Here is a 9,824-nt window from a genome sequence, read left to right as displayed (position 1 = left end):
CTTCTTAAGACATGGCTGGCGTGTGCCCTTTGCTCTTTTCCTGCTTGTCCCTCCTCCATCCTGCCTCTGGCTCTGGTGGCTGGCTATCTGGTGGCCATCGCGGCCCAACGAGGAGGGCCACACCAGCGATGGTAAGAAAATAGGAGAGTAGAAGGACTTGGTCCCTAGTGCTTCACAGAAGCTCTACACCTGCCCTGGCCTATGGCTACGACACTTCTTTGACTCCTCTTTTGGGTTTTCTCTCATATGAAACCCAAACTATCCTTTACAAATACGTTGCAAACGGCACTTAAGTATCTGTAAGTAAGCCTCAATGTGTTCTTGGGTCAAGAAGAAATAACGTTTCAAATGTCACGAGTCATTTTGCGGGTTAAATGAGATCGTGTGGGTGGCCAAAGGTGCTTAGCACAGTACTGCTGACTCACTAATCTCGAAGCAATTGCCTCGCATAAGCAGACACACAAAGAACAGTAGGGGCCTATGGTGACCATGACTATTCCAAGGTGGCGAGCGGCAGTTCGGGTTTTAAATTCAACAGCTGAACCTCACATCCCGAACCCTTTCTGCTAAAATCGAGCCAAACTTGCTGTGACTATTCCTCTTATAGACACTGTGGATTCTTGGATCTTAATCTACCATAAAAAGCTACAGCAATCCTCCTCTTAATCCATTTAGGGTTGAAAACTGGGAAGACCATCTTTTTTTCTAGCATTAAAGTTATTTTAGCCAGCAGGAAAAAAAAAGAAAGTAAGAAAGAGAGCAAGTGGGTGCCTTGGTGGCTCAGTGGTTGAGCATCTGCCTTCAGCTCAGGTCGTGATCCCAGGGTCACGATCAAGTCCCGCATCGGGCTCCCCACAAGGAGCCTGCTTCTCCCTCTGCCTGTGTCTCCGCCTCTCTCTCTCTCTCTCTCTCTCTCTGTGTGTGTGTGTCTCTCATGAATAAATAAATAAAGTATTTTTAAAAGATAGGAAAAAAGCCTTCTAGTATCCCCTTCCCAGATTTTATGCTAATACTCCCATGGGGGCTCTTAACCTGAGACCTACTACAGGTGTCTTGGGTTCGGGGGCCTGTGAAAGACCTTTCCGAGAAACCGACACAGGGACATCTCAGTGACTGTGGATATAGTGAATTTGGGGTGGTACCAAGCTGTGTGAGCTTGGTGAGGAGAGATTTGTAATTGGTTAGTTCAATGGCCCTGAGCTGGAGCCCCCGATCTTGAAGCCGGGTGGGACCTAACCCATCCTTTCTCATTCCAACTATGGTCACTAACCGGTAACAAGCTAGTAAGAAGCTGCAGCCTAACAACCACTGTCATGATTATTTATATTCCAAATCAGACATCTATAAAGAACAGTTCGGAAGAACAAGTGCCATGTATTAGCTGCAACGTGGCTGGCACTGTTTTAAGCACTTCACATAGATTAACTCATTTAATCCTCACAACGTGATGAGTCAGGTGACAGTTATTATTCCCAAGAGGAGGGAAAAAAGCAAAGTTGAGAGCCACTGGGTAATTCTTGCCAAATAATAACACTCAGCCACTTAACGACGGAACCAGATTCAAACTGGGGGAGACTGGGTCCTGAACCTTCTGCCTTCCTCCTCGTGCCCTTCATTCTTTCTTCCAATACTGCATGGACCAGGATGGAGACAACTTGCTTCCATTAACCCTCATAACGATGGAACCTAGTCTTAGAAGAGGTTTATTAGAAATGCATGCATTGAGGGGCACCCCGGTGGCTCAGTGGATGAAGCATCTGCCTTCAGCTCAGGTCATGATCTCGGGGTCCTGGGGTCGAACCCCTGCATCAGGCTCCCTGCTCGGGCTATTTCTCCCTCAGCCCCTCCCCCTTCCTTGCTGGTGCTCTCTCTCAAATCAATCAATCAATCAAACAAGGAAAGAAATACATGATTTGATCAGGAAGTAAAGCCAGCAGCATTTCTACAAAACCAAGTCAAGTACAGAGGATGCCACAGGGATGGAGGAGAAAATATTACATTATCCTAAGGAACATAAATAGTTACCTCCAGAAATAAATCTGGACTGGGGAAATGGGCCTGGGCAAATAGATGTAGAAGAATACAGAGACACAGGACTATATGGCTTCCCATACTAATGGGACGCTGCTCTGGAGATCGTGGGCTCTGGTTTCGGCCTTTACCGACCTGTGTCATCTCAGACTTAGTTGATGATGCTTATTACTAAAATATATAAAATAGACTGAGCTTTAGTTTCTCCAACGCTGAAAATGTGAAGACACTGCACTCCAATGCCAGGGGCTTGTTCTGATGCTACGTGGAGAATTGGCAGGGACATAAAGCACTTTGAAATAAAATCACTATGTTCTCTAACCCAATCATTACTTACGAACCTACTTAATATGCTCTCTATTGATTAGAAGATCCAACATTCTACATACCTAATTCTGAACATTTTCTTAGATTTTGATCTTTTGCGCATAGCATGTCAATGTCCAAGGAAAATTCCCCTGCTGTGACCTTCAGGCCCACATTTGTTTCACTTGAACAAAATAGAGTTCGTTGCTATTCTCAGGCTATAATGAAAATTAAGGCTATTTCTGTTTCCTTCACGTGCCCCATAATTACACAATTAGAATTAGGAGTCCTATTATCGGAATGTTAGTTGTAGTAATGTTCAGCCTACCATGCAAATTTTGCTGAAGTACGCTTAATCTGACTGCTAAAATACATGGCATCTCAAAGGTAGGATTTGCATTAGGAAACTCATAAAAAGCAATTCTTAGAAAAACTCGAAACTAAAATCCTTCACGGGACTGTCAAGCAGAGTGGGTACTCACGTTTCCTCTGACCACATAATTAGAATCATTCTTGATGTCTCTGGCTAGACCAAAATCACAAATCTTTGTGATTCGACCGTGAGTAAGGAGGATATTTCTAGCAGCCAAGTCTCTGTGAATACACTATTAGGAGAGTGGGAGAGAAAAAGAAAACCATTTACATTTATTTTAAACTCTTCAAGAATGAAAACTCTGTTCAACACGAGGATGCTGCTATGTCACACAAATCCAGTACCTTGGCTTTGCCTTGAAACTCTTCGGTGCACCAAAAATAAAGATCTAAATTACGCTCTGAACGATGCTCGGAATTTGTGTTTCACATCGTTTAGGACCTTAATTACGATAGTCGCCTTCCAAACCAACTCGGATAATTTTTTTTTCTTCTTATGACTTGCTTTCATTCATAGGAAAATACATCATAAATAGTCGTATCGTATTTTTTAAACCAAAACCTCATTTTGCATGCTTCTCTTTGAATGTCCTTTTATAGAGTTTTTAAAATGTCTTTGCAACTCCAATTTGATGCCTCCCGAGGACACAGGGAAGAGGCTCTTTATTTCAGCCATCCCATATCCCTCTTTTAGTTTCGTGATTGTTTGGAAATGTCACCAATGACACTTAAGGGTAGGATCTGTTCCCTCCTCCTGGTCTGCTAGTCTCATTCGCTACTGAATTCCTCTCACCCTTCCAGAGACCATGTTCCTTCGTTCTCTTCCCATTTCTACCTTTTTCCCAAATGCTTATTATTCTCTCCGATTCCTTATTCCCCCACACTTCATGAAGCCACACGATATCTGAGGCCCAACTTCAACAAGACCCAAGCATGTGCTTCACCGAGCGCTGCAATTGCATGAGGTTCCTCCTCCCTTTGCTGATGAAACCATTCTCTATTTTCTAAGAGCAGCTCCTGTATTCTAAGAGCCAGGATTTTTATTTTTTTTTCAGCAGAAATTATTTCTTTTTTTATTTTATTTTATTTTTTTATTTACTTATGATAGTCACAGAGAGAGAGAGAGAGAGACAGAGACACAGGCAGAGGGAGAAGCAGGCTCCATGCACCGGGAGCCCGATGTGGGATTCGATCCCAGGTCTCCAGGATCATGCCCTGGGCCAAAGGCAGGCGCCAAACCGCTGCACCACGCAGGGATCCCGAGAGCCAGGATTTTTAAATGGATTTGCTACATTAAAAAAAAAATTCATAGAAAGTTCATTTAGACAGGCTTACACTTTAAAGCTTATACATGAGAATAGGAATTCCAAAAAGATAGTGGTTGGAACATGAAGAAACGAAATTTCCCCTGTTTTGGGTCACCACACTTCAAAACGACACTGTGCATTCTATGAACTCTAAAATGCGCCACTGGGGTTAGGGGGTTGTGGGGGTTGGCACGGCGGGGGGGGTGGTGGTGGCAATACTCCTGGAGAACCACATCCACTCACATTCTTCGAGGCCAGGAATGCCATGCCCTTGGCCACCTGGTAAGAAAAGCTCAGTAAGTCGTTTAGATCTAGAGCCAACTCATCATCTTCCATGACGGCGGGAGTCACATCTCTTTCTTGGCGTGAGCCTGTTAGGAGAAGAAGGACTTTCTTAGCAATTAAGCCTCAAAGCTTGGAAAACAGAAGACAGCACAACAACAATACCAAAGGTTGGTAATAAGGAACTGATGTGACCGCGCAGGCAAGTCACCCACGCAGCGTTGAGGAAAGGTAAGTGCCCAAGCACCAAGTTCATATTCACAGTCTGGGGCTTCAGGGGAGAAGGATGGTGGATAAATACACAAATCTCCTATTTTTTTTTGATGTGTAAAATACATAGTTGATACACATATATCTTCATTGGTGCAGTGAGATGCTCCTATACGATGACGAACACTCTCCCACCCCAATGCTCACTTGGAACCCTGACCTGCCACTGACCAGTGGCTCTGCCGTCGGGCCCTCCTGGAAAGGAGAACCAGTCACCGTGGGGCATGGTAATGTATTTCCCAGCAGTATGAGAAAGCCTTTGTGAATGAAGTTGTTTTTATTATTTGACAGGTACCCACCTATTCTCGCAGATCTCCTTCTGCCTGCCTCGGTTGGCACGACGTAAGAAACGCTGGGTTTCATGTCCATGTATCCATTAATACTGTTGCTGCTGTGAGAGATGAAATATCCATCCGTCAAATTATGACTGAATAAAATGGGAAAATGGGGGAGTTCCCATGGGGCAGGCTCTATCTCCCCACTGCCTTTTTACGTAAGAGGCTGATTTTATTCAGAGAAAGTATTACTAGGTTCGAATGAAGAAAAGCTTGTTCATTATGCAGGAGTTTTTAATATTCAACATCAGGGCCCGATGCCCAGGAATGAGACGGTCTCTTTTGTGTTCATAGATGGGACTCAGGTTAGAAATGTCCCATCTCTTGACACCAGAGGTGTAATGGGAAACAGAGAACCATAAACAGTATCCCCTGTTCCCTCAAAGTCTCAAATTAGCCCCAAGAGACAAGATGAAAGACACAAGAAGGACGAGAAGAGCAGGAGCTCTGAGACGTGTGATGGGGAGGAAGGCAGGGATCGCTAACATAGAGCGACTGATGGAAGAAGGTCTAAAAAAGGCAACTTTAGTTCAGATAAACACCAATAATTTGGATGATTTTCTGAACCATCTGGACCTCTTGAATCTGCAACATTTGGCTGGAAAGTCTTCAAGATTTCTAGTACTTCCTGCTTCTGATTAGCATAGAAACACTATGACAACAATCTCCTTCAGAGTGCGCTGGTGGTTCCAGTCCCATATGGGATCCCAAAGCACAGAGAACACGACATCGGATAGAACAATTTGAGCCATTATTTCAGCAAGTTGAAAAACACGTATGGGGCCAAGGTTCTAGAAATAAGGCAAAGTGGCTCATTTATTCACATAAGGAGCATATGCTCTGGAGAAACTAACCAAAGGTGGTTTGTAATGTGTTTTACTACCACTTGACACTACCCAAGTCTATAGGACTAAAAAAAAAAAAAAAAAAGGACAATGAAAAGGCTTCACCTGGGGTGAAGAAACCCTTTAGTCAAGGGGTACAGAAAAGGTCTTTAAGAAGTAACCCCCCATCAGTAATAGTTGCTGAGGCCTTCTCGAGGGCCTGGAGCTAAGTTTAAGAAACACAGTCTTGCCATCTCAAAACGTAGGGGACAGAACGAATAGAAAGGAGAGGAAAAAATCCACCACACCACTTCAGAAATATAAAGTATAAGGGATTGGGCATGACGAATATGATTTCTGTTGGGCTGGGGGCATCTAGGGAATCTTCCTCAACCTTTAGAAGGAACAGGCCAGGCCAGGCAGAGAGGAATCCTATTCTGGTCGTTAAGCCACACTAATTGTTCTTAAAGGAATCTGAAGCTCTGTGCACGTCATTCAAATTCAGAAGGATATTAAAGAGGAAAAGAGATGAAAATAAGGTACAGAATTTTTAAACACGTGCTAGAATCGTTGTGCCTTTTTATGGCATGACTGAGTTTTTTTTAAAAAAAAAAAAAAAAAAAGAAGGGCAAGGTATACGGAAATAATTCAGAGGTAGATGGGGAGAAACCTACGTGCAGGGGTATGTTCAGAGCTCCTTTGCCACTCCGTTAAAGGTTTTCGAGAAATTTACCAAGACAACTTGACAGACTTTAGCATTTTTCCTACAAACAGTGTCTCACTGCAGAGATGCATACAGTACCAAGCCCAACAGAATAAATGAAAGGACACACGAGAATAGAGCCCTGATAAGTGAAACAAGTACAGAATTATTCAATCGAACAGAACACTTTGAAAAAAAAAAAAGCTAAAGATGCATTAAAAAAATCAATAAAAATCTAAGTTCAACGCTATTTAAATCTTTACAAACGCCGTTCAAACTTTCTAAATCGTCGACGACACCTAAATGATTTAATGATTCTGATTTGGCGCGCCTCGAAGTACCTCTGTTCATTTGTTGAAAGAATCAGCCTTGACTGCAAACCCTTTCGACCCCCTGAACTGCCTGTTGACAGCGATTGATGTGAATCAGTCTCACCAGGAAGGCTCCTTCGAATGCAGAAGGTTCTTATAAAGTGCCACTTCTCCGTGATCTTCCTGATTGGAGCCAATAAATGAATCACGTTTCCTTCGCAAAAAATTCGAAAGATCACCATAGCAACAATATTCCGTAATGACCAAGGTGGGCCCTGCAGATATGTAAGAGAAGGTGAAAGAGAGGTGAGCTCTCTAGACGACCCTGCGCCCTTTACATAGACTCAGGGGCCATCATGACCGGTTTCATTCAGGTTCCTTGATAAGGCAGATACTTAGCAGGCTCGGCAAAAACCAGCATTCTGAGGAGGACGACTCAACAAGTAAGCCTCCTCGTACCCCTCCCTAAGCGAGGTCAGGGCTCGGGGCCTGGCCTGACCTACATCCAAGTTACCAGCTTCCAACAATATCCTACAATCATCATAATTTCCTGCACGAATCCTTCCATCCACTTCGCTCTGCATCAGGGCTTCACACCCTCTCCTCATGTTATTATGGAGATGACGAAGGGCAGAAAGTGCAGCCTCAGAGGAAAACCAATGGCACGGGGTGGCCAGCTGAGATGACCCTGGAGAGGGGGAGCACCTGGCACGCCGGGACACCACCTGCCTTCTGAGCACCACCGGCCACCGGTGTTTCCGGGGCTGTAATTAAACCTCACGCTGCAGCTCTGAAGCCAAGAGGCACCCGATTAACTTGGGCAGGAATTTTTGCCAACAGGTCACGATGTGGAAGCAACATTAATGGGGGCTGTTTTAAGAAGTAAGTTAAGCCGTCAACTTGACTGCGAACCTCAGTACATCTTGAGGAATGGCTCATTCTACACATCTCTGTTCCTTTAGACCAAAAGGTTTTCTGGAAACATCGCAGAAATCCTTGAGGGAAGGCTCTACCTCAGAATTGCTTCCAACTGGAAATATACTTTTTTTTTTTTTTTTTTTTTTTTTTGCCGAGGTGAAGTGTTTTGTCTCATTTGGTGTGTACTGGAGAACTTGCAGGCTTCAAGGTCTATCTTTAATTATGGATAGTGACCCTTTAGTGACTAGATGTGCTCCGGTAAAATAGCTTGCAAGATAAAAGAAAAGTTTTCTGGAGGAGATGAGAGGTTCTCGAGGTACTCAAGAGGTTGATGCTGATACAACGCCCATGACAGTAACTAGGGCATGTCCCCATGGTGATAAAACTCAAATATACATTCTTAAGAATGGCTTTTGGGGCAGGGGTGTGAAACATCTACAAGAGGTAACAACCCGGGTAAAAATCTTGCAGTAAGATATAACCAAGCACTGTCGCAATCATATTAAGATCTCCCCTCTTTAGATAATTCGAAAGATGACGAAAGTCGATTTGGTCATGGCCCTACCTCCAACGGTGCATGCTCCAAGAAGATTCACAATATTCATATGATTACCGAGGTAACTCAAGACTTTGAGCTCAGACATTAGGGCTTCTTGTTCGGTTAAATTGGCATTTGCTAAAATCAGAAAAAAATCTCATTTTAGCAAGAAGCAAATCTGGCAAGCCAATGTTGAGGGCATGCAGCCACCTGCAGAAACTTACGTTTGAGCATCTTAACGGCAACGGTCATGGCCGCATCTGACCCAGCCAGGCCATATGCAATGGCTTCAACCACTTTCCCGAAGGCACCAGCACCCAAAGTTTTCCCTGCAGAAAGGAAGAAAAGACTAAGGGGTGGTGGTAGGACCAAAGGAGCATCTGGGCAATTTCAAAGTCAACAATCGAGGAATTGTTAAGGAATTAAGGACAAATCCAGCTAGAGACATTTCTCTATAAGGTGCTTTATGCGGAATCTATCAAAAGTGATGGAACTTCACAGAAAATACTTATTGTCTCAGTTGGAACAGAACAAAGGAAGCTAATGGGGTTCCCTAAAGTCCCTGTTACACGTGCACAAAAACGTTACATGGAAAGCCCCTGTTTCATACTGACCAAACCTCAGCCTGTGTCTGGGAAACTCCCATCTGTGATCGTAAGGAAGCTGTGTTGGGTCTACGTAAACATAATTGTTTCCATTGATCTCCCCAACAACCCTCCACTGTAGTTCATACATGGGTTTCTGGTGGGGGGAGAAAAGAGAGACAGATCATCTTTTAATGATAACAGTTCGATCATTATGGCACTTGGGGCAGAGAACAAATGAATGGTTACCTGTAGATATTTGTAGGTAAGAATCATCACGATAATGCACATGATTCCAGCTGCGGTCACAAAGCCAATCAGCAAAGGTGTGAACAGGGTGTGGGAATGGATCTGTTCTAAAATGAAAGGGGGATGCGGAATCACAACGTATTAGCAGGGGTGGAGCTTCATGACAACCACCTGACCCCAAACTCACCCATCCCCCGCCTTACAGACCATGGCAGGATTCAAAGCCAAGGGCATCTCATAAACTCCTTGCCTTGCTAATACTACCTTCCTCTGGTTATTCAAAGGGATCTCTCGAAGGAACGACCTCAAACCAGACTACTGTGCAAGTTGAGATTTCTGTAGCCCACAGATAATTCTATGGCTGTTTTGTCAATGAAAAGCAACATAATAAGTGAACTTTGTATTTCAGCTAAATTCCTGCCTTGGACAACTTTAAGAAGTTTCCTTTACGGATAGTTATATTTTCTTCCTTGGGCTTTCCTATATTTTCCAGATTTTCTACACTGATGAGAATTTCTTTTACAACCAAGAAAATATCTTTAAAGTGTTCTTTTCATTGCCTGAGGGGGAAAAAAAAAACCTGTGATGAAGAACAACGTAAGACTCTTCCCCTCGTTACTCAAAAACCGGGAGTATAGCACTTACTGGCACACACCTTTGCCAACTCAAGAAAACAAAACCAAGCGCTGGGAATGTAGAGGCCCAGCTTCTTTGTCTTCCACCTTCATACCAACTCATCAATGTATCCACAAGGATCATTTAACTTAATGTTCAGAGCTAGTCCCTCATGGATC

The 9,824-nt window shown here is 43.7% G+C and overlaps 1 protein-coding gene across 1 annotated transcript in view; it reads right to left on the bottom strand.

Annotated features, from left to right (window-relative positions):
• Positions 1-2,819: 2,819 nt before the first annotated feature.
• LOC129517366 (mast/stem cell growth factor receptor Kit-like) overlaps positions 2,820-9,824 on the bottom strand; it is a gene marked incomplete at its 3' end in the record, with an annotated part of 76,778 nt that continues 69,773 nt past the window's right edge. Inside the window, exons 10-17 of the mRNA XM_055337190.1 lie at positions 9,031-9,137; positions 8,812-8,938; positions 8,422-8,526; positions 8,225-8,335; positions 6,866-7,016; positions 4,868-4,959; positions 4,260-4,387; positions 2,820-2,942 (exon numbers count right to left, since the gene is read on the bottom strand). Coding sequence (XP_055193165.1) covers positions 2,820-2,942; positions 4,260-4,387; positions 4,868-4,959; positions 6,866-7,016; positions 8,225-8,335; positions 8,422-8,526; positions 8,812-8,938; positions 9,031-9,137 — 944 coding nt within the window. The remainder of the gene's footprint in view (positions 2,943-4,259; positions 4,388-4,867; positions 4,960-6,865; positions 7,017-8,224; positions 8,336-8,421; positions 8,527-8,811; positions 8,939-9,030; positions 9,138-9,824) is intronic.

The sequence above is a fragment of the Nyctereutes procyonoides genome, unplaced genomic scaffold, assembly GCF_905146905.1.
Source record: "Nyctereutes procyonoides isolate TBG_1078 unplaced genomic scaffold, NYPRO_anot_genome, whole genome shotgun sequence".
In the NCBI taxonomy this organism is placed as follows: domain Eukaryota; kingdom Metazoa; phylum Chordata; class Mammalia; order Carnivora; family Canidae; genus Nyctereutes; species Nyctereutes procyonoides.
The sequence above is the reverse complement of the archived record's forward strand: the minus strand, read 5'-3'. Positions and strand labels throughout refer to the sequence as shown.